Consider the following 24,713-nt stretch of genomic DNA (forward strand, 5'->3'; position numbering starts at 1 on the left):
AGTCTCCATTGCATTAATTTCTGCTCTGAGCTTTATAATTTCCTGCCTTCTTTGGGCTCTGGGTTTGACTTGCTCTTCTTTTTCTAGGAACTTGAGGGGCTGGGGATTTAGCTCAGCGGCAAAAGTGCTTGCCTGGCAAGCGCAAGGTCGTGAGTTCGGTTCCTGGTACCGGAGAAAAACCAGAAAAACTAAAATCTAGGAACTTGAGGTGCAGCATAAGATTGTTTATTTGTGCTTGTTCTGTTTTCCTGAGGTGGGAATTCACTGATATAAATTTCCCTCTGAGGACTGCTTTCATTGCATCCCACAGGTTCCTGTAGGTTTTATCTCCATTTTTGTTTGTTTGTAAATAGTGTTTCATCTCTACTTTGATATCATCTATGACCCAGTGGTTGTTCAGGAAGATGTTATTTAATTTCCAACTCTTCATGGAGATTCTGTGTTTTCTTTCACCATTAATTTCCAATTTCATTGCACTATGGTGTGATAGTATACATGGGATAATTTCAGTTCCTTTGCATTTACTTAAACATGTTCTGTGTACTAGTATATGGTCTATTTTAGAGAACGTCCTATGTGCAGCTGAGAAGAATGTGTATTCTGGTGCTGTTGGGTGGAGCACTGTAAAGGTCTACTAAGTCCATATGTTCACACGTTTGGTTAAGTTCTGTTATTTCTTTCCCAATTTTTTGTCTAGTTGATCTATCTCTTTGTGACAGTGGTGTGTTAAAGTCCCCAGTTATGACTGTGTTGCTACTTGTATCATTTTTCATGTCTGTTAGAATTTGTCTTATATAGGTGGGTGCTCCTATATTTAGTGCATAGATGTTTATGATTGTTATCTCTTCCTCTTGAAGCTTCCCCTTCACAAGTATGTAGTGACCTTCTTTATCTCCTTTGATTGTTCTTGGGCTTGAAGTTCACATTGTCTGCAAACAGAATACACCAGCTTTTTTTCTGCGTTCCTGTCACATGGAGTATTGTTTTCCATCCTTTAAGTTTCAGTCTTTGAATTTCCTTTTGAGTTAAATGTGTTCCTTGCATACAGCATATAGCTGGGTTTTGTTTCCTAATCCACTCTGCAAGTCTGCTTCTTTTGGTTGGTGCATTGAGACCATTCACATTGATGCTTATAATGGATATGTACTGACTTATCTTTGTCATGCCATTTTCCTGCTGTTGGATCCTCCTTTTTCCCTCTGTTTAATTGCTTGCTCTGCTTGGTGATTCCTTTCTGTTGTTGTTCTTGAAGTTGCAGTCTGTTTTATCTCTTTCTAGTATATCTTTTAGTTCACTTTGTAGGATTGGTTTGGTGCTCATGAATTTCTTCAGTTGTTCTTTATCATGAAAATATTTTCTTTCTCCATTAAATTTGAAAGATAGCTTTGCAGGGTACATCCATCTGGGTTGGAAGTTGTTTTCTTTCGGTACCCGAAGTACTTCACTCCAAGCTCTTCCTGCCTTGATGGTTTGTGTTGAGAAGTCTGCTGTGATTTGAGAGGCTTTCCTTTATAGGTGATCTGTTTCTTTTCTCTAATAGCTTTTAATGTTCTGAGCTTTTGTTGAGTTTCTGGGATCTTGATCACTATATGTCTGGGTGTAGATTTATTTTGGTTATGATTAACTGGAGTTCTATATGCTTCACTTATGTGGATGTCCGATTCTTTTACCATACCTGGGAAATTTTCTGCTATTATTTCTGCAAATAGTCTTTTTATGTCATCTGTGCTGACACCTGCTGTTTCATTAATACCTATCAATCTGGCATTGTTTCTCTTTGCTTCACCTTGCAGTTGTTGAATAGTTATTTCCTGGTTCCTTGTTGTTTTTAAGAGATCCCTTCTTTCACATTCATTGGTGGCTATGCTGTTTTCAAGGTCTGAAAGTCTATCTTCAGCTTCATTCAGGCCGGTTTGCAAGCTTTCAATGGAATTTTTAAGTTCCTGGATATCTGTTTGCATCTGTTTCATACCTTCTAGTTCTTTTTTATATTGTTCCCTGAAGGTTTCATTGAGTTTTCTATGCTGTTTCTTGTCTGTGTCATCTCTGTGTATGTTGAACATTTCTTTCATTATTGTTGTCATTTCTTTTCTCACCTAAGACATTATTTCTGATCTGATGTCTTCTATGGCCTGATGGAGTTGTTTCTTTACTTCAGTTGCTATCATTTCAGAAATTTCAGGTGTATGACTTCCAGGCTCTTCTGTGTTGATGCCTCCTGGACTTGTTTTGGGTGGTGTGGATGTCTGGGTTTGCATTTTGCTCCTTTGCTTTGTCATTTTTGAAGAATCAGAGACTCCCTGTAGTGCAGTCTCACTGTCCTGATTGTTTGTGAGTGGCAGGGTGAGAGCCTGAAGATCCTCAGTGCTCAATGTAGCTCCTGCACTGGTGAGTGGTGGCAGCCCTGCCCGGGCCGACACAGTATGTGTGTGTCAGGTAGCCACCGAGGCCTCAGAGGGTGCCCAAGGTTTCGCCTGCCTTGCACACTGACCAAGGAGGCAGAGGCCAGACTCACCGGGCTTCCCCAAGATGTCCGGCATTCAGCCCAGCCTGGGGCAACTACAATTTACTTTTGTATACTAGCCTAGTGTTCTGTAATTTTGCAAATTTACTTGCATAGTTCTAATGGCCTTGTGTGTAGATTCCTTAGGATTTCAGTGTGTGATCATGTCATCTGGAATGAAAACAATATTTCTTCTTTATTTCTAATCTTTACACTTTTCCTTTTGTCTTATTGTACTGAGTATTATTTCTACTTTCCAATAGAAATGATAGAAGTGAAAATTGTTGCTTTTCTCTTCATTTTAGGATAAAGCTATCAGTCCTTCACCATTAGTAATAATATGAGCCATAAGCTTTTTTTTAATAGATGCCCTTACCAGATGTTTTTCTGGTATGCTGAGAGTTTTTGTAATAAATAGGTACCGAATGATACTTTATTTTGTTTCATTGGCAAATTAGGTAAGTTGATTTTCTAATATTGAACCAACTTTGTCTTCCTTGGATAAACTCAGTCATGATGTATTATTTAATATTCTATGTTTGTGGAGATTTTGGCCTATGGTTTTCTTTACCTGAGATGTCTTTGTCTGATTTTGGCATCAGCATAGTTTGGACTTACACAGTAAATTGGGAAGTATTATCTCCTTCTCAAGTTTTTTTAAAGAGTTTGCTTAGAATTGGTATTATTTCTTCCTTAAATGCTTGATAAAATTACCAGTCTAGAGAAATTTTTAACTTCAAATTCAGTTTCTCTAATAGAGAAGGCCTATTCAAATTTCTGTTTCTCTTTGATGAACTTTCATAGTTTGTTTCATTTAGGGAACTTGTCCATCCCATCTAAGCTGTCATATTTATTGGCTTAACAGCATAATACTATTGTCTTGTTTGCCTCTTAATGTCTGTAGGATCTGTAGTTATAGCACCTCTTTTTTTCTTTGTGTGTGTGTGTGTGTGTGTGTGTGTGTGTGTGTGTACTGTGCTCAGATTTCATTGAATTTCATCAAAATTGATAATGATTCAGCCATTATTTCTCCAAATATTTTAATTTCCTCTGGGATGCCAATTACACCTCTATTAGAGTACCTAATATTATCATATGTCAGTGAAACTATTTTTCCCCCTAGCCTTTCTTCTTCATATTGGACTGTTTCTTTCATCCTACTTCAAGGTTACTAATCTTTGCTTCTGAAGTATTTAGTTTTTTTTTTTTCAGCAAAATATTCATTTAATGTTATGTTTTCAGAATTTCCTTTTTAAAAATAGGTCCTAAGCCCCTGAGACTCTCATACAGGTCTCTCATATCTTTTTCCTTTTAATGCTTGAACATCCTTGTGTGCTAATTCTATTATGTATGTCAGTTTTAGACACATAATTATTGACTGATTTTTCTCTTAGTTATGGTGCACATTTTTCTGCCTCTTCTTACACATAGAAATTTTTTATTGGGTAGTGGGCATTATGAACATTGTTATATGCTGCATTGTGTTGACTTTGAATGTTTAATTTTGGTACAGTAGGCAGTTAATTTACTGCTTCATTAGCTTGATCTTTTCAAGACATGTGTCTGAGACTTGTTAGTTTGTCTATAGTACCACTATTCTCAAAGCCTGAGGTATTAAGGGAACTCCTTCTCTCTTAGACAGAATCTTGACATTTCCCAGAACTGTACTGTATCAAAAATCTCTATTAATCTCACACTTACTGAATGCTTTCTCATGCCAAGTCTTGCTTATGGCCCATTTAATATTTGGTCACAGACTTAAGGTAGCATCTATGCAGAATCCTGAACTCTTTTCTCTAAGAAGATCCCTCCAATTTATATCCTGACCTGGAGCTACCTCAGAAGCTCTGAATTCCAGTTTGTGTCTTCTACTGAGTGGCACATTGATCTCTACTTAAGTTTCATCTTTCTGCACTATAGTCCAAAAAGTACTTCCAGGCAGATAATCTGGATACAGGGAGGAACTAACAAGAGACTCTTTTCAGAGTTTCTTTGCAGTCTTCTCTTTGCCTTTAAAACTACATATTTATTTTTCTTTGAAAAATAAAACAAGAGGGTTAAATAGCTTGTCCTATGCAGATCCTAAACTAAAACTTGCTTATTGCCAAAGCTTGTAGTCTTACCTTGCCCCAAACTGTACCTTGACCATGCCTGGACATGGCCTGAAATTTTGGCCCGAGGACTTTGATAAATTGCCTGTGATGTCCTTGGCTCTTGCCTGGAGTGGATCAGATTTCATGGAAACCATACTAGAAGGTGGTAGCACTGTGGTTTTGGGACTCAAAGTCTGAGAGCTCCATGAGCAACCTGGGTAAGAGGGCCAGTGGTCTGTTTATTAGTTTAACCTTAATTAATTTAACCTTAGTGCCTAAATGGCAACTGGTATCTTCCTGACCAGGGAAGCTGTGACTGGTAGGGCTGAGCCTAACTTCTTGATGGGTGGAAGAGACTTTTGAACTGGTCTAAGACAGTCTGTGGCTTTTCCATTTACCAAGTTGCTGCAACTTCACTGGGAAGCAGCAAGATGGAGTGGCACACGGTCAATCTCCTCTGGGATTGATTCTGAGAACCACCCCAGGGTATCCATGTGTTGCACAATTTTCCACAGAGTGGGGGTCTAGGAAGGGGGCTCTCCTGATCTCTTGCTTGCTGTGTCCCTACAGCCTACTCAGACATGGGGATGCATGTTTCCTGCCAGAAGAGTGCCCATGCACTTGGAAGGGGAAGGAGTATTTCCCTGGGGACCAGGTGGTGTCTCCCTGCCATACCTGGTAAGTGAGGATGCTGAGCAGGCTTTGCATTTGCTAGGAAGGGAATGGGTATGAAACATGTTGCCATGAGTATAATCTAGCACTCCCCTTCTACTGAGTTTATACTCATGTTGCACTTCGTATGTTATGTAAGGGTTCATGTACATACACAAGTGTATGTATATTTTGGAGTACTTTTGTGAATGTACATGAATGTACATTTATTCAACATTTCTAAGAATGTGTGTACTTGCATAGACATGAGACTGTGTTTGCATATTTAAATGAACATATGAGAGTGGGCACAAATCTAAAATGCACAGACTGCATAAATGAACATGCATGTATTTGCATGTAGCTGAAAAGACATTCATACATCTGAATATGTTAACGAATATATACAATTAGATGTTTTTGTGTATATATAGAAATGATTATATATGTATTTGTGTGTATATATATTATCTATTTAGTATGTGTGGACATGTGTGTACAAAGCATATGACTATGTGTGTGTACTGGATAAACATATTTGTGTCCACGTGTGATGGATCTCCAAGATGGAGCCTGTCTGAGATTTTCTGCAGAGTTCTTGGGTCCCAGTGCCAGGGGCTTCCTTCACATTAGGCCACCCCTGCCTGGTTCTTGACATTGGAAATATAGCTATCTATTTATATCTATATCTATATCATCTATATCTATATCTATATCTATATCTATAGGGTGTGTGTGTGCATTTGTTTTTTTGCATTTGTTTTTTTGAATATTTACAAGCCTCTATACAAAAGCGAGTGAGTGCATATGTGAGTATATTTTCACACTCTGTTCAGTATTACGTGAGAGTATGTGAGTCTAGACTGGTTTCATGGAAACAGACTCAGATCTGGTTGTGTAGAGGTTATGCTGGGTCAAGCAGCAGGAGTAGATGGTAGGCAGGGTCTCAGCCTTCTCATGGAGAAAGTACTGGGGAGGGGATGAGAAATAATAAACGAGTGCCCTGAGGTTGGAAAGCAAACTCAGCCCCTGTTCCAATGTCAAGAACCAGGCAGGGGTGGCCTAATGTGTTCAGGAAGCCCCTGGCACTGGGACCCAAGAACTCTGCAGAAAATCTCAGAGAGGCTCCATCCTGGAGATCCACCCAGCTAGCTGGAGCAGGAGCCCTGGTCCCTGTCCCATGCTGGAGGTGAAACTGTTCTGTTTCACTGGCTCAGAGGATGGCCATGGCATTTCTTCTCATGCTAGGAACAGAGTCACAATCTAGCCCATATGCTCCAAGACAGTTTCCCCCAGATTGTCAGGGTGTATCTAGAGGATTGGAGCCCAGGCTGTCTGATTCTAGAATATTCTGAGTTTAATGTCAGGATGCGGAGCTCTGTGCAGGCACTGAAGCGTTTGTAGAGTTTTGTGACTGTGATGGTCCAGGGCTGACCTGGCTGCCAGGGACATGTGGTGAGAGATTCGGGCTGGCTGGCACGGACTTGGCCAAGGGTGCTCTAGGGTCCAGAGACTGGCCTGCTTTTGTCATTTCCTGGACCATACCCCAGCCCAACGCCCCCACCTGCAGGCAGCAAGACAGCTAGGCTTTATTGAGTCCTCTCCTGTGAGCACGCTGGCCTGGGAAATCAGATCCAAGGCAGAAGATGGTAGACAGAGTCTGGAGCCAGGGCCAGTGACTGCTGGGAGTAGTTTAGCATTTGGAGCTCTCCTAGGAGAAGGTTCTGTCTTCTCAGGAAATGCTAACTGGCCACGGGGTGGGTATCCTCTCTCCTTTAGGAGATTGGGAGATAGATGGGTAAATTTTAACTTAATTCGATTTTTGAAATTCCACTTTCTCACTCCATGTACACAACCTTCCCAACATTCCCTCTTGAGGAGCATGCCGCCGCATCTGTGTTCCAGCTTGCTGTGGTGAGGAAGTGGGTGCTGGAGCTGTGCGTGGCCTCATGTGGCTTGAGCACTGGGTGGGATGTGTTCCCCAGAACAGGGCCTGGCTGCCCATTTCTTCTCAGCTCTGTTCAGTCCCATCACTTTGGCAGCCATAAGGCAGCCACTGTGGGAGCACTGACAACCCTGCATGGCCATGTGGGTTGCAAACCATTTGGGTGCGATTGAGAATACCCAGGCTCAGGAAGACGTGGAGTTTGTGTGTGACTCAGTGTGTCTATGGTGCGTGAGCAGAAAGAACCTGCCCCTCGTCACTGTTGTCACACATGGATCCCAGGTCATGCTCCTTTGCTCTTAGATTTTATCTCTGGACTCCCTGTTGCTTTATCTAACTCTGCCTCTGCCCTAGTTCTTGGAGAGTTCAATGTCCATTTCAACATCCATTTGAAATCTTGGAGATTTCAACGGCCAGTATCTCCTAGGATCTCACTTCCTTCATCTTCCTTTTCTCCCCTTCATCTCCTTTCTTCCAATGATCTTTCTCCACCCTCGTGGAGTAGGTGGTCATCCTCTTGCTCTTGTCCTTCCCAGTAACTCAGCAAGCCCATACCCCATCCTTCAATGCCTTCTGTCTTTCACTCCACCTCCTCTAGCTCCCTGATTCTCTCAAGTCTTCAGCCCCACCTGGATTGCTAATCCAGACTTTCTACTTCCCTACTGCTTCTCACCCTGTGTCTTCCCTTCCCTGTCGCCTAAGCCCAAGGTCTGCTACTGTCATCACTTCTTTGATAACCAGTGTCAGGTTTATGCGGTGAGAACTTCCAGCCTCAATTCTCTTGCCCTTTCTGATTTGTCATAATTTCTGATCCACTTAAACAATTTGTCACTCTTTGTTGGATCATCTTCACTGTATAGAAGTGTATGGTTTGATAAACTTCCAACTTCCTAGTAACCTATTTCTCTCCTCACCTTTTATTGTAAAAATTCCTGGAAAATCTTCACTATACTTGCTGTTTCCAGTTTTCACTGCCCGCCCCCCAGCCTCCTTTATTTTAGAGAGGATGCCAGCCTTAGGCGTTTTCCCCACAGTGTCATCAAAACTGCTCCTGTCAAGGTCACAGGTAACCTCGGTCTTGCTGTACTGGTGTCATTTCTTAGTCCTCATCTCCCAAGGGCTATTAACAGGATTTGACAGTTGGTCACTTGCTGATTACTCCTTCCTACTTGATGCCTGTATTCACGTGGCTTCTGGAAGACCATGCTCTCTTGGTTTTTGTCCTAACTGTCTTCCTTCTGCTTAGTTTCCTTTGCTGGTTCTTCTTCTCTGACCTCTTTGGTATGGAGAGTATGCCAAGGAACCTCTTCTCTCAGGTATTTGTACCCATTCCCTTGGTCAGCTCACCCAGTTTCATAACAATAAGGCTCACCCACATGTAGATGGCTCCCAGCTTTCTCCCTGTAGACCACAGTAACTCTTCTGAACTCCCAGCGCAGACATCCATCTACCTGGTGAGCACTGCCACACGCATGTCTAAAGGAAGTCTCACCCTCAGTGCATCTCAAACTGCACACTTGCATTTTCCCCTCAAACTTCCTATCGGGGTAAACGAAAACTTCACTCCCCCAGGTACTCAGACCAGAAATGCCAGCGTCATCCTGAGTCTTCTTTCTTGTTACTCATACCCAAGATGTCTGCAAATCCTTTGAGTTCCACCTCCAGCAGGCACCCCAAATCTGACTACTTCTTCTTCCTTCCACTGCTGTTACCCTTCTTGGAGCCACTGTTGTCTGTCTCTTCTCTGATTTGCTGCAGTTTCCTCCAGGCTGGTCTTTCTGCTTGTCATTCCCGTGATCACATCCTCCAGTGGCCTCTTTCCTTCTTAGCAAAAGCTGACATTCTTACAGGGCCTTGCTGGACCCATGCCATCTGGACATCCATCACCTCTCTCACTTCCTCTTCTACTCTCTTACTCATGAACTGTCCATTCTAGCCATGTTACCTCCTGACTTGTCCCCACAGCATCTTCCCAGAATGCTCTTCTTCGAGATGTTCATATTGTTAGCTCCCCTACTACCTCTAGGTCTCTGCTTACCTGTCCCCTAATATTGTAACCCATTCCCAGTTCCTTCCTCCTGCTCCCCCAGAGCGTGCTCTACTTTTCAACACACAATAAATATTTGGACATTTTTCAGTGTGTATCTTTCATCTTCTAGAAAAGGCAAGGGTGTTATGTATATCTTTGTTTATTTTGCTGTGTTCTTCACTGATACATCTCAAACTCCTGGAAGAAAGAATGCCTGGGATATTATAGGCACTTAATATTTATTAGATGAAGAAATTTAGTGATAAGAATACAGACTTTGGAGTCAGGAAGACCTAGATTAAGACCTATTACTTATTGGCTGGGTGTTCCTAACCTCTGTGAGTCCCATGTCTCCTGCATAAAATGGGGGTCACAATCACACTCTCCTTGCTTCTATTGATGATGTCTGTGGACCCCTTGCCCAAGGGCACACAGGGTGCATTCAGCAGGCAGTGGCTCTGTCAAGGGTATTTGAGTGTAAGGTGTGTCGAGGGGGCGCTGCTAACTGGTTGTGTGTGTTTCAGCATCTGCCAGCAGGGCTTGTTCCAGTGCATCCTGCACCCCTGTGCCTCCACCTGCACTGCCTACGGTGACCGGCATTACCGCACCTTTGATGGGCTCCCATTCGACTTTGTGGGGGCCTGCAAAGTACACCTGGTCAAGGTGAGCTCCTGGATGTGTCTGCCCACAGCAGCTGGGCCCAAGGACCTGGCCATGTACTTTTATACTCTGCTCCAGTTTGGTGCGTGATTGGGGGTGTGGCTGCCAGAGCTGGGGGGAACTCTACTGCCTGTCCAATCATCACTATAGCCTGGCCTTGTTGGGTCTGAATAGTTTGCTCTTTTGCTGTCTGTAGGAGAATGAGCTAAGGGTTTTTGTCCGATGGCCTACTGAGCCATATTTGTGGGTTCTTTCACTTAGTCTCACAGCAACCTAGAAGGTGAACACCTTGGGAAGTTAAGGAACTTGCCCAACATCACCAGCTAGTCTGCAGCAGCTGGAGAGTTAGTATTGCTGTGGGGTCACGTCTTACAGTCCTTGGTTCACCCAGAGAAGGAAGGGTGGTGATGCGGGTGGTACAGTGAAGGCAAGATGCCCCAGAAGGAGAGAAAGACACCAACCATGCAGACGGGACAGTGTCGGACACACCAGGCAACTTGGTTTTGCTAAGGCCTATCCATCGCACCATATAAGAGCAATAGCAACAATAACAGCAAGGAAATCTTTTATGCAAGGCGTCTGTCTGTGGAATAGGCATTGTACTGGGGTCTTTCACATAATTCTTATAACTCTCCAAGATGAAGATTATTGACTTCATCGTATTTTCTAGAATTTCAAAAGTATTGCATGCCTGTTACTAAAATTTATAATAACATAGAAGGGTATATTAAAAACATATATTCCCTTCACATCTCTTCTGTTCCTATCCTCCTATGCGTAATCTTTCCTAACATGGATAAATCCTGCTAGACCATTTTCCATCATGCTCTCATGCACACACACATGCACACACGTGCATCTACATACTTGTGTGCACACACATTTTATATAAATAGGGTTCAGCGATTTGCTTTCTTTTCCATTGAAAAGTATACCTTGGGCATTGTCAGTATATATTATTTTCTTTATAACAGCTGAAGAGCATGTTTTATAGAAAGAATATACTCTAGTTTGTTTTATTATATCCCATGGGTGGGCATTTAGGTTGTTTCCAGTATTTAAATATTGAAGCAGCTAGGCATAGGGATGTATTTCTAGAATTTTAGAAGTGGAATTGCTGTACAAAAAGTTATATCCTTTGAAATGTTCAGTGCTGGCAAACAGCCCTCCAAAAGGGGCTTACATCAAGAGTGTGGGTAGGATCATGCCCCTGTTGGCATAAACATCTCTATTATGTCAGTTACTTAACTCGTGCATTAACTGCATGCTTTTGGGAGAGTCACTCCATGCTTAACACCATACTAGGCTCCCAAAACTATCAGAGAACTCAATTAAGTTGTCCAAGGTCACACAAAGTGGATTGAAAACCACTTCAGAGTTCACGTCTCTCTACCTCTGTGCTGTCAGTGAGATCTCTTCTCTCCCTGGTTTCACTGGATTCACTTTTCTTCTCAGAGCACGTCGGATTTCAGCTTCTCTGTGATTGTAGAGAATGTAAACTGCTACAATTCTGGCATCATCTGCAGGAAATTTATTTCCATCAATGTTGGGAACTCACTCATCATCTTCGATGACGACTCAGGAAATCCTGTAAGGCCCAGAGCCGGTGAGGGGTGTGTAGACGATGTATACGTTACCAAGGGGCTGGGGAGGACAGAACTGAGGATTGCAGCACAGCATGTCAGGGGCTAAGGCTCCGTTTCTTGGCTGGGAACGGAACAAAGACATTGATGTCACTGCATAGGGGAGGCAAATGCATTGGTGATGTCCTGGAGGTGGGCAGAGCTTCTGGCTGACCCAGGTCCTGGGGACACTCAGGCCTCAAGACTGACCACCTGCCCCTCTAGAGTCCTGAGAGCTTCCTGGACGAGAAGCAGGAGGTGCACACGTGGCGAGCAGGGTTCTTCACGCTGGTGCATTTCCCCCAGGAGCACGTCACCCTCCTGTGGGACCAGAGGACCACAGTGCACGTGCAGGCTGGGCCTCAGTGGCAGGTAGTCACATGAGCGGAGCAGGAGCCAAGCTACTGGGTGTCCTTGGGCGAGCTGTCCTTCTCCGAGGAGCCAGCAAGAGCCTGTCTGTGTCTTATCCACCCCACCCACTCTGTGCCCTTCCCCCCAGACACTGCCTCATCCCTCTTCAAATTGCAGCCCCCAGCAGTTACTTCTGGGTCCAGAGTAGACTCCTGGGCTCGTAGTGACCCCCCGCCTATGCTCACCCCTGGCATGTCTGCCCTGACCCGGAGCTCTCTCTTTTAGGGCCAGCTGACAGGCCTCTGTGGGAACTTTGACTTAAAAACCATCAATGAAATGCGGACCCCGGAGAACCTAGAGTTAACCAACCCCCAGGAGTTTGGAAGCAGTTGGGCTGCAGTTGAGGTAAAGCCTTCCCAGGCAAAACCTCCCCAGGCAAAACCTCCCCAGGCTAGCTGCACCCCTACTCTGATGGGCTCGGGCTCCATGCTGAAGAGGGAAGTCAGCCTGATGCTGCTCCAGAGGATGTTCTCCCAGCCCCTGACTGGCATCCTTAGCCCTAGACTCTGTCTTGTGGCCTGAGGACCTGGCCAAGTCCCAGGGGCAATGGGGAGGGTTGGGGAGGGGGCAAAGTCTCCATCCTAGGAGAGATGGTCACTTTGTGGGGAGGGTGACGCTCACCAAAGCATGACCATCTTAGCTACCCCCATGCCTCCGGTGCCTGGCACTATGTATGGCACAGAGGAGACACTGATACGGGTTGACACGATCCTTGGAGAAGGCTTCCTGACAGAGGTGGGACTGGGGCTGGGGTTAACAGGGAGGCCATGTTTGGATGGATGAATGCGTCAGAGAGAAGGCCTCTGAGGGGGAGGAAAACAAGCAGGGGAAGCAATGAGAGGAGCGTCCCTGAGACTTGGAAGACTCCCTATGAGGCTGCTGAGGTGTAAATACGGAGGGAAACAGCACCAAATTGAGCCAGAGTCTTGGTTTCTTGTCTTGAATCATCCACTAACTTGATGGGTGTGCTTCTCTGTGAAGGCGGGGGGCTGTGCCAATGGAGGGATGGTGCCTAGATTCCACTTCCTGTGACAATCTGAGCAGTCACAAGAGGCTGCCTGGGGAGCTGCATCGAGACATAGCTAAGCCTTGTGTCGTGTTCAGCAGGAAGGAGGACTGCGATCTGTTACTTCTGTCTGTCATGGGTACAGCAATGGAGAGTGGTGATATGAGTGTTACCTGTTTGCCTTTCTAGCTGACGACCTAATTCTCTGCTGAGGAGTAGGTGGAGATGAGCCTGTGTAGATGGGGTAGGCAGAGCAGTCAGGCATGGCCAGGAGCTCAGTGCAATCCTGAGGCAGGCAAAGCTGTTCCCGTCCTACCTCACCCCTTTATCATTGCCCCCCGGTCCTACCCCATATTTCTTTATCATGCCTTTAGGCATGTTCTGGGGCACACCAGTGGAAATGTAGGCCAGAGGAAACAGGTTCAGCAGACATGAGGGAAATGTGTATTAGTTATCTGTTGCTGTGTGACAATATTATTACACTCAGCAGCATTAAACAACGCACGCATCTTACCTCAGTTTATTTGGGTCAGGAATCAGGGCACACAATTTGGTCCTCTGCTTAGTGACTCACAGGCTGCGTCAAGGTGACAGGCAGCATGACAGCTCTCCTGGAGGGTTCACTGGGGAAGGAATTGCTTCCCTGTCTCCTCCTGTGGCTGTGGGTGGCATCCAGCTCCTGGCAACTGCAGGACTGAAGAGCCAGCTCTTTGGTTAGCTGGTGGCCAGAGGCCATCGTCAGCCCCTGGAGACCACCCACACTTCAGGCCCTGTGGGTTCCCCACATGCCTGCTTGCTTCCTTGTAGCCAGCAAGGGAGAGATTCCAGCAAGCTGGGCTTTGCGGTCTTACGTAACATAACCAGGTCATCAGACACACATAACGGTGTCCGTCCCATCCCTTTGCCATGTTCTCCTGGTTTGAAGCAAGTTGTCGGCCCCTCCCACTCTCAGGGGGAGGGGGTTACACAAGGACATCAACGCCAGGAAGCAGGATCGGGCGGGACACCCCTGCAACAGGCATTTAGTGGGTGGAGAGGTCAGCAGTCCCATCTCTGCCCTCAGTGCCCAGACACTCTCGACCCCCGGGACACGTGTGTCCTTAATCCTCTCCGGGAACCATTTGCCAAGAAGGAGTGTGGCATCCTGCTCAGCGAGGTGTTTGAGACCTGCCACCCTGTGGTGAGTGGTCTCCCAACTCAGCCCCTCCGGAGTCCCTTCCCACTCTCGCGGGAGCCCTTCTGCTCTTAGAGCTCCCCCTGCCTTGGAGGAGACACCTCAGGTCCAGAGAGGGGGCGTGTGCCTGCCACTCCCCTGCCTCCAGTCTGCCTCTTTCCTCGGATGACTGGGCACCGGGTCCACGAGCTCTGTGTGCCCGTCTCAGCCTGGCCGGCCTCCCTTGTCAGGCGAGCACACCGCCTCCATGCAGCCCTGCCCGGGGCCTGCTCTGCCCTGGGCTCAGGGAGGAGAAAGCTGAGGTCCCCAGTGGGTGTCTGCCCACACCTCAGGGCTCTCACTGTCCTCCAGCCGGCCGCCTTTCTCACCATGCCCTTGCCGCACAGCTCGGCCTATGCCGTGGCCCCTTCGTGTCTGAGCTGGTGGCCAGCAGCCAGAAAGCTGCAGGTCTGATATTCACGATCTGACCTCTGACCTCTGACTTCTGACCTCCCCCAGGTTGATGTCACTTGGTTTTACTCCAACTGCCTGACGGACACGTGTGGGTGCAGCCGGGGCGGTGACTGCGAGTGCTTCTGTGCCAGTGTGTCTGCGTACGCCCACCAGTGCTGCCAGCACGGGGTGGCCATTGACTGGAGGACGCCCCGCCTCTGCCGTGAGTGTCCCACACCCGTCATCCCAGAGGCCAGGGTGGGTGGGGCCGACATTCTTGAGTACTCAGCATGTGCCAGGTACCCACCGCTTGGTGGGTATTGCTCCCTGGCCCTTTGAAATAGGGACACGTGGGGAACCTGTGCCCCAGAGAGAGGTTAACTCATATTCTTGAGGTCAGCCAGGTTAGCGGCAGAGCCAGGTCCATCCCCCGATAGTGTGGTGCAAACCTGTGCTCTGGACCACTTTGCTACACGAGTTCCAGGCCCGGTGCTGCCATTTGCATGCTGTGTGACTTTGGACAAGTTATCCAGCCTCTCTGGGGTTCTTTTATCTCCTCTGAAAAATAGGGCCAGACCCACCCACCTGCTTTGTTCTGAGGATCAAGCAGGTAATGAATGTAAAAACCCTCTGCTACCGAGCTGTGAAGGCCCATAAGAGGCAGCAGTTACCCTTTCACCGGAGCACTGATGATCTGCTAACACTGTCGATTAAACACCTCTATCAAGTAAATAAATAAACAAACAGATAAATATGTTTTTAATGCTGGGAGTTGAACGAGGGCCTTTGTGCTGAGCTACGTCCCCACCTGTTTTTGTTTTTTACTTTGAAATAAGGCCTTTCTAAGTTGCTAGGTTGCCCAGACGGAGCTCAAACTTGTGATCCTCCTGCCTCAACCTCGCAGAGCTCTGGGACTATAGGCATGCACCACCGCACCCAACAAATATGCAAATATTTTGAGCACACACATAGGCACACATACATATATTACATATATTCCCGTAGTCTAACGGTATATTTTAAAAATTGCAAAATAATGTAAAGTGCCATTAATATTATTCATATATTAAATATAGAAAAATTAATGTCAAAAGGCTGAAATAAAATACATAGAAGCCCGGATTATTAGTTAATTGAGTACTTGTTTCTTGTTCTTGCACACAGTGGGTTTTCCCTGGGCAGCACACCCGTGGTGGGTGCACAATGGTGATGACCTGGGTTCTTCACCAAGCCAGGGTGACCTGGCCACCTTCCTTGCGCTCTGGGACTCCCTGTCTGTAGTGGGGGTGAAGACAGCCGGCCTGCCTTGCAGGGTGCAGGGAGAGTTAAGTGATCCGTGCACATGCGGTGCTTGGCACAGTGCTCTACACTATTGTGGGGGGTTCCTTTACTTTTTTAGTTGGTGCTGGCATGTCTGAGCCCTGAGGGCTCTAACAGGGGACCCTTAGGAAGAAGATGGGGAGCTGCTGCCCTTGGCCTCCCTTTCCTCTGCTGTTTGACCCAGCACCCTGCCTTTGCCACAGATGCCCTGTCTCAAGCTGGTGCCCTCTCCCTCTGCTTCTTGGACGACTGAACTTCCGGAAAGAGAGGGACTGACGTATGCGGGAGCCAGGCGCAGGGGCATCGTTCAACAACCTGCACTAGAATGAGGCGCTCCTGTGGGGTGGGAGACTAGGGAACCACCAGCAAACTCAGGGACCAAGCACAGCGACATGCGGATGCAATATTTTTAAAAATTAAAAATATTACAAAAATATCCTGGATGAATGAGATCTCAAAGGATCAATATTATTGATTTTCCCTCTTGCTTTATGTTCTGCTGTGGTTCCGCGGAACGCTGTTATGTGATCCAGTCTTTATTTTAACATTTTGATATTTTTTGTCAGGGATTATTGTTAATTTTGCTATGTTAAAAACATTGCACTGAAGCAGCAGTTCTGGCGTCAGTCTAAACACACAGAAGGGAATACGCTCCAGAGCATCGGAATGAGACTGTACCCGCCAGAATAAGCTATGAGTGTCTTCAAAAAGACTAAAGCCGGGGCAAGTTTTTAGAAGCAAAGTAAGGAGAAGTAGATGAGGTATTTCGAAACAATAATCATAGGCTATAAGAACAGAAATCAAACATGTTCAAGTATTCATAAGGGTGGTGCCAGGCCAAAGCTGAACAGACGATTACAGGACGGACGTCCTTGCAGAAGTGTTCTTTGTGCAAATTCTGCGCCCTTTGTACAGTGCCGCGGCTCTGGACCATCTCCTGGGACTGGGTCTTACACCAGGCGTGCATGTGTGAGAGCCCTTCCCTCATGCTGCCCCGCCTTTATTTGCTATTTAATTCTTGCCATTGAGGGTTGACACAAATGACTCCATTTTGATTCTGACCACTTTTGCAATCTTAACTACTGAGATTTGGGGGCCACCTGAAATTTTGTAGCAGAAGTGCGCACTTTGCCTGACCCAGGGAGTCCGGGCAGGTGCTAGCAGTGGCCCCACTGAGGAGGACTCTAAGTTCAGATCTGTTCAGGTAACTTGTCCCCGTGTGGTCAACTGAGTGAGCGAGGTGGAATTTGAACTGCACGCTGACCCTCTAGAGCTGGCCTTTAACGGCTCTCCTGGGACGCCGCCCATTGCCTGGGTACTCACCTGAAACTTGAGACTTGGCTATATTCTAATTTTTAACTCAATCCTTTCATCCACAAACGCAGGGCAGGTAGACTCCTGACTCCTAGCGCCCTCACAAGAGTGCAGTGCTAAGTGTCTTGACCACGGGGTTGAGGCATGGGGTGGAGTTGATGGCTCTCTTCAGACCATGCTTACGAGTGAAGCAGGCCCTCCTCAGCCTTTGTACCAGGTCCAGCTGGCTTCTCACAGCCTTGCTCCTGCCCTTAGGTGTCCTCACAAGGTCCCCAGCTCACTCCTGTGCACCTAGGAATCCACAGCTAAAGCCCCAGAAGAGCAAGCTGTACTGCCAGACTATGCCACAAGGAGGCGCGCTGAGCCCATGCTTGTAGAAGGAGCTCACCTCCAGTGGCAGCTTCTCCGCTGAATTAGGGACGCTGCAGAGGGTCCTGGTCCCCTTCCCACCCCAGGCTCTGGGCAGAAGACTATCCTTGAATCTTGGAGTTTGGGAGGCAGGACAGGACCAGCTCCTGGGGAAGGAGGGAGGCTGGGATGCCAGGGTCCCCGGCTCTGTCCGTCTGTTCCAGGCGCTGCGCTGGGTCTTAAGAAGGCTCTGTTCTCTCTTTCAGCATACGACTGCGATTTCTTTAACAAAGGTAAGTCGGTCATCCCTAGGTGATCCTCAGGGCCTGGGTGCTGCCAGCCCTGCTTTTGTTCCCGTATCAGCGTCAACCAGTCTGAGTTCTGTTGCCCTGGGGAGAGCTGTGACATGGAGACTCCCTCATGCAGAGAAAACCTTGACAGTGCAGGGACCGGGGCGGTCCGGGAACTCTGTGTCCAGCAGTTCCTGCAGGCCCCACGTGGAGCCAGAGATTGTGCTCACCCAAAGCTTGCAGCGTCAGCGGGAGGTAAAAGCCCCATTTACACCAATATGCCAGCTCCGCAGCCTCTTGTGAGCTCGTCAGACCCACAGGTGGTCATCTTGTGTTCCGCAAAGATGAAAATTGGCAAAAGCAAACGCAAATTGCTCTTTCTGAGGCAGGCTGGTACAGAACATACAGCCTGTCAGGCCCATCTTCAAATATAGCCGAGGTCACAAGGTAGTGAGATGTGCTTTAACATCTAGATTATTAATGAGGGTGAAAACACAGGTCATAACAAAGGAGCCAATGGAGATTCGTTTCCAGTGTTAGAGCCACTTCGACAATTTTTCACTGCCCTGAGTGGGCAACAGGAGGTGGGAGAACCTGCCCAGCTTGGTTTTTAACGCTGAATTTCATCCCTTTGGGCCCAGGTCAGGTCTTGGCAGAGTTGGACGCTCATCCACCCTTGGTGCTGTTCACCTCTGACTTCTGAGCCCCAACCCTCCCTAGGTACCACCGCTGCCGGGCCAGCCTGTGTGGGTATAGCCCAAGACCTGCCCTCAGTTTTCTGCATTAGCTGACTTTGGTTTGAGAAATATCTCCCTGACCAGACTATGGCTGGTGGAATGGACGTGACAGACTAGCAACAACGACACCAGTTAGAAGGTTTGCAAGGTGGAGCCTGGATCAGGGCGTAGCACAATAATGCAGAGATGGTCCAGCTAAAACGGTAGCCCCTAAGGGTCCCTGATGGCCCTAAACCTTTAACGCACCCTATGGATGCATCTGTAAGGGGGAGAATTGCAGTTTCTGGGACAGGGGAGGTCACCCTGACATCAGGCAAGACATTTCAGCAAGAGTCTGAGCAGAGTTTTCTCCCTTCTGTGACATTTCGGGTGGCAGTAACTGGCAAAGGACAAGCTGTTTCTAGCATCTTCCACCTACCCACCCACCCACTCGTCCATTCCTCGCTCTGTCCCTCTACCAACATTTTCTCTAGTCTGGGCCCTTGTAGGGTGCTGGGATGTCCATGGCGAATGGGACCTGTCACAGCGGTGTGCTGGAGCTGGCCTACACTAAGTGTCCCCCCGACTCCACATTCAGACGGGGATTTGATATTAACCACGGCTAGGAGTATTTACACCATGGGAATCAGCAAACATACATTAGATTGATTTTGTTTATGTATTTATTTATTTTCCTGAGTGCTGGTTGTCAACCCTTTCCTAGCAGGGCACTCACTGCCTGCTTTGCAGCTAGTGGGGGAGACAGGAGTGAACCCCCAATTCAGATCCTCACCATAGAGTGGTGACCAATGTGTGGCTTCTCCAAAGGCTATCCGGGAGCAGAGGAGGAAGGATGATGTTTGTGTGTGAGACAGGAGAGGGTGCAGGGAGAACTCACCAAGGAGGTGACATTTCAGCTCGTCCCCAAAGACAGAGGAGGTGTTTGCCAGCCACAAAACAGGGAGACCTACTCAGAGGGGGTGGAACAGCATGATGGAGTCACAGCTAGGACACAGGGAGGCTCTTTCAAGGAAGAGCAAGAGAAGTTCTGTGTGGTGAAAACCAGGGAGAAGGGGGCCAGTGGGGGGATGAGGCGAGGGGCTAAGAGCCCCTGGACTCAAACTGAGATAGTTGGATTCTGTCCTAAAGGCCAAGGGAGCCAGAGGTGAATCCCCAGGGGCAGGGCTGGAAGGGGACTCAAGGAACTGTGCGGAGGAGCCCTGGAGGGCAGGGGAGCACCAGGGGCAGCAAGACAGCTGGCTGGGAGGCCTGTGCCCCACTCCAGCCCACACCCACAGCGCCAGGAACCTCCCAAACACGAAAGTGACACTTAAAATAAACAGCTAGGCGGGAACATTGAGTCTGAGCCTCCTACCTGCATCCCTCAGGCCACGGGTGGGGAGAGGCCAGGTGTGCACGGTCTCCCAGGGTGCCTCTGAGTGGAGCAGTGGCTGTAATGTCATGTGTTAGGAGTCAGATGGGCCCTGAGACACATTTGGGGCCCAGATGTCCTCGGAGGTGGCCTTCCTCCCACCCTCCCTGTGGCATGACTCAGATGCTGTACTGACGATCTGGAGTTGTGTCCCTTCCTTCTCGTGGACATCGAGGTCTCTGTGGCCTGGATAGGAAGCCACCCCAGCCCCCGCACCACCCCGGTCTTTCCTCTTCCCGCCTCCGACAGGGGTGGGCGATGGGGCTCTGACTGGGTTCTTCTCTCCAGCGCTAGGTAAGGGCCCCTACCAGCTGTCCAGTGTGGCAGCTGGCGGCGCCCTGGTGGCCGTGAAGGCGGTGGGCAATGACATAGCCCTGGTAAAGGCAGAGGAGCTGGCGCCGGGGGACATTGTGAGCTTCCTGCTGACAGCTGCTCTGTACAAGGCCGCGGCCCACGGTAAGCGCCCCTGCCCCAGCTCCAGCCTGGTTGGGCCCTTTTGGGAGGGAGGCCGGCCCTGCAGGAGGAGAGGGTGCTGAAGCCCTGAGCCAGCTGCGTGGCTGGAGGGATGGGGCTCAACAGTTTCCTCTTTCCTGGTCCAGGCTGGGCTTCTAGGTCAGTGTCTTAGCTTGTGTGAAAAGAAAGGACCTTTCCAAAAAATACTAGGAGGCTAAACCCCGGATGGACCTTCCCACCTCACTTTATGCAGCCTGTGGCCCAGAAAAGCCCAGGGGCAACTCCTCCTGCTCCTCCTCCGAGGCCCTTCATTCTCTCCGCTTCCCTTTTCCGCCTTGATCTCCCCGACCCTCTCCCTTCGCCTTCCTGTCTTTCACTGAACCGTGTTCTCATGTCGGGCACACAGCTAGGCACAGGGGATCGGGATGTGAGGGTCACGGTCCCACGGGGGGACCGACATGGCGGAGGCGGACACAGCATCTGAAGGGGCACTGAGAAAAGCCCCTGGCTCAGTCTTGGGGAGGCGGAAGTGCCTTCTTGAAATAAGGGATGTCTCCCCAACAGGCAAGGAATTGGGAAGGGACTCGGGAGCTAAGCTTAGAGTCAAGACATCCCGAGGGGACTCGGGGTCCTTGGAAAGACGGCAAGGAGCCGTGGCTCCTGCCCAGCCTAGAGCAGCTGAGCTCCCCAGCTGTGGGTAACACTGGTGCTGGTGTGAGCCCGGGTGCAGAGCTTGGTGCAGGAAGTAAGGTGTGGTGGAGGGCTGGCTTCCCTGCAGTTGCTGTCTCCCCAGTTTATAGGGGAGAGAGCAGAGGCTGGAGAAGTTAGGAGTCACCCAAGGGATCCGGGCTTAGCCTTAGAAGAAGCCAGCGTTTGGGCTCCAGAGTCTGTTTTCCAGACCACTATGCCATGCTGCTCTCAGCAGGGGGTTAGGAAGAAACACGTCTTAGAGAAGGGGAGGTAAAAGTCACTCGAGTGTTTTAAGTGAAAACAAGCCTTTGCATCGCCCTTCCTCAGTAAAGAGGACTTCAGGAAAACGGCTGAGGAACCGTGGTCTGGGCCAGCCTCAAAGCCGAGGTTCGCAGAGGGGTGACTCGCCTGAGGTCACACAGCCGGAGCCAGTGCTCAGCCCTCGGTGCCGCTTTGGGCTGGCTCCTGTGTGCCACCCGGGGGCCCACCGTGCTTAAGGGCTGGACTCTGGCTTTTGCCTCAGTCCTGCCGCTTTGGCCATTGTTAGCCAGATCATCGTCTGGGCCTCGGATATATGTGCTCACTCTGTTGTCCCCGAGGGCAGGGACTCCTCTCATTTTGTCCCTTACAATGTCCCAGTACTTAGGACAGTGCCTGGCACACAGTAGGTATCTGCTGCTGGATGAACGAATTCTCCACTTCACTGGGTTCCCACAGGAATTTCCCAGTCTTTAATCAATTATACAGATTTATGGGTTTTACTTGGCAGATGTGTAAACATACATAGCATGCTTTGATCGCTTAGCCCTTCCATCTTTCCCTCACGCTTTCTGCCCCCTGGTTTTACCTTTGGGGGGTTTCAGTGCATATAACATATTTTGTTCATGTCCGCACCCCCATTACCTGCCCTTTACCTCCTTCCTCTCATTTTTATTCCCTTCCTCTTGCTTAGTAACAGTCTCCCTTCTACTGCCTTTTAGATTCTAAATATTAGGGAGAGCATGTGATAGCTGTCTTCCTGAGTCTGTTTTATTTTGTTCAACAAGATGGTCTCCAGATCCACCCATTTTCCTGCAAAAGACAGAGTTCCATTCTTCCTCAGAGCAGAATAAAACTCCATTTTGTAAACAGACCACATTTTGTATCCTTTCTTCTGCTGATGGGCCCTATGCGGGTTCCCTCTCTTGACTATTGTGAATTGTGCCATAATAAACATGGGTATGCAGGTATTCCCAGCATATGCTGACTTTAATGCTTTAAAAATATACCAAAGAGTCATGCAGTAGGGTCGTATGGCAGGTCTTATTTATTTACTTACTTATTTATTTTTGTTTTGAGACAGGGTCTCTCTCTGTAGTTCAGGCTGGCCTTGAATTCACTTTGTAGCCCAGGGTGGCCTTGAACCCACAGAGATCCTCCTGCCTCAGCTCCGGTATGCTGGGATTACAGGCTTGCACTAGCATGTCTGGCTGTATTTTTGTTTTCTTGATGATAGCTATTCTGATTGGGGTGAGATGGAACCTCAAAGTAGTTTTGATTCTCATTTCCCTAATGGCTGGAAATATTGAACATTTTTTCATATAGTTTCTTGGCCATTTGAACTTCCTTTGAGAAGTGTCTCAAACTTCTCTTTTGAGAAGTTCAGTTCATTTGCTCATGTATTGATTGTGCTGTTTGATTTTGTGTGTGTGTGTGTGTTTAGTTTTTTGTGTTCTTTATATATTCTAGATGTTAATCCTTTGTTGAAAGAGTAGCTGGTAAGTATGTTCTCTCATTCTGTAGGATGTCTCTTTACTCTGTTAATTGTTTCCTTTGCTGTGCAGAAACTTTTTAATTTGATATAATTTCATTTGTTGATGCTATGCTATTGGAGTCCTGTTCAGGAAGTCTTTGTACCTATGACTTCCAGTGTTTCCCATATGTTTTCCTTTGGCAGTTTCAGGCTTTTGGGTCTTATACATAGGACTTTGATCCATTTTGAGTTGATTTTTGTACAGGATGAGAGACAGGTATCTAGTTTTGATCTTATACAATGCAATTCCAGTTTTCCCAGCACCATTTGTTTAAAAGGTTGTCTTTTGGCCAACATATATTTTTGGCTCCTTTGTCCAGAATCAGATGGCTGTGGCCACATGCGTTTGTTTTTGTGTCCCCTATTCTGTTCCATTTATCTATGTGTCTATTTTTGTGCCAGTACCATGCTCTTTTTTGTTACTGTGGCTTTTATAGTATAATTTGAAGTCAGGTATTGTGAACCTCCAGCTTTGCTCTTTCTGTTTGGATTGCTTTGGCTATTCTGGGTCTTTTGTATTCCCATGTAAATTTTAGGATTGGTTTTTCTAGTTCTGTGAAGAACGTCACTGATATTTTGATGGACTGCATCAAAATATTTTGACGGATTGCACTGAACCTGTAGATTGCTTCTCGTACTACGGTCATCTTGACGATATTAATTCTGCCAGTCCATGAACATGGGAGTCCTTCCATCTTTTAGTGTTTTCTTCTGTGTTCTGATGTTTTCAGTGGAGAGCTCTTCCGGTGAAATTGATCCCAAGGTATTTTATTTTATTTGAAGCTATTGTGAATGGAATTGTTTTCCTGATTTCTTTCTCAGCCAGTCCATTATCAGTGCCTAGTAAAGCTATTAATTTTTAAAATGTTAATTTTATATCCTGCTGCACTGCTGCAACTCTGAAAGTCTTTAGGGTCTTCTAAGTATAGAATCATATCATCTTTAAACAAGGATAATTTGACTTCTTTTTTTTCTTCCTATTTGTATCCCTTTTTCTCTCTCGCCTAACTGCTGTAGCTAAAATTTCAGGAACTATACTGACTTCTATATTGAGTGAGTGGTGAGAATAGACTTGTTCCTGATCCTGAAGGAATTTAGCAACAGGCAGGAAAAGGCTGCCTTGGCCTAGTAAGCCATTTATAAAGAGCAGTTGTTCTTAACATCAATAACGAACTCTTCCTCTGGTTACTGCATACCCTCTTGCAGCCTAGGGAGGTGTGAGGGGACATGGGGGGCGGGTGAGGGGTGCAGTTGCACCAGGGTGGAGCCAGGCCTCCCACACATCCCTCATTGCTTGCCTCTTACCTCAGCCTAGGTGTTAATCCCTCGTCCACAACACAGCTTAGATGGGGAGTGGGGACCTGGGACTCAGTCCCAGAGACATTCCTTATACCTGCTTGTGAATTTGAGACTTGGGGGATCTGTGGAACCCTGCGGGGAGGGGTGGGAATTGTCCACCTAGCAGCCACCCTGGTGCCATAGAAACTGGCACTCCAGAGCCAGGAAAGAGAACATAGGCTGCAGGTCTCTGGGTAAACGTTCTCTCTGGAACTCTTTTGCCAGCTGGAGGTTGGATTAGGGGCCATGTACAGCTCTGACCCTCTGGGATTCTAAGAGTAGCAGGACCAAAGGCAGGACACTGAAACCTGGCTAGTCATCAGCTTGTCCCATGTGTCCAAAAGCGTGCAGCTCCTGCAGGGCAGCTGTTTCTGTCTGTTCTGTTTGCTGCTGAATCTTGGGCATTTAGGATAATGCCAGGCACATAGAGGGTTCTCAGGAGTGCTTGCAGAGGGAAGAGGGAAGGAAGCAGCAGAGGCGGGCCTGGGAGCGGG

The 24,713-nt window shown here is 47.6% G+C and overlaps 1 protein-coding gene across 1 annotated transcript in view; it reads left to right on the top strand.

Annotated features, from left to right (window-relative positions):
* The window catches only part of Otog (otogelin), an 81,202-nt gene that overhangs the window by 29,230 nt on the left and 27,259 nt on the right, over window positions 1-24,713 (top strand). Inside the window, exons 24-32 of the mRNA XM_005380533.1 lie at window positions 5,167-5,274; window positions 9,746-9,884; window positions 11,337-11,471; window positions 11,729-11,875; window positions 12,140-12,259; window positions 13,984-14,100; window positions 14,593-14,749; window positions 17,775-17,801; window positions 20,235-20,402. Of these exons, the coding sequence (XP_005380590.1) occupies window positions 5,167-5,274; window positions 9,746-9,884; window positions 11,337-11,471; window positions 11,729-11,875; window positions 12,140-12,259; window positions 13,984-14,100; window positions 14,593-14,749; window positions 17,775-17,801; window positions 20,235-20,402 (1,118 nt within the window). The remainder of the gene's footprint in view (window positions 1-5,166; window positions 5,275-9,745; window positions 9,885-11,336; window positions 11,472-11,728; window positions 11,876-12,139; window positions 12,260-13,983; window positions 14,101-14,592; window positions 14,750-17,774; window positions 17,802-20,234; window positions 20,403-24,713) is intronic.

This window comes from Chinchilla lanigera, unplaced genomic scaffold (genome assembly GCF_000276665.1).
Source record: "Chinchilla lanigera isolate Chin_1 unplaced genomic scaffold, ChiLan1.0 scaffold00013, whole genome shotgun sequence".
Taxonomy (NCBI): domain Eukaryota; kingdom Metazoa; phylum Chordata; class Mammalia; order Rodentia; family Chinchillidae; genus Chinchilla; species Chinchilla lanigera.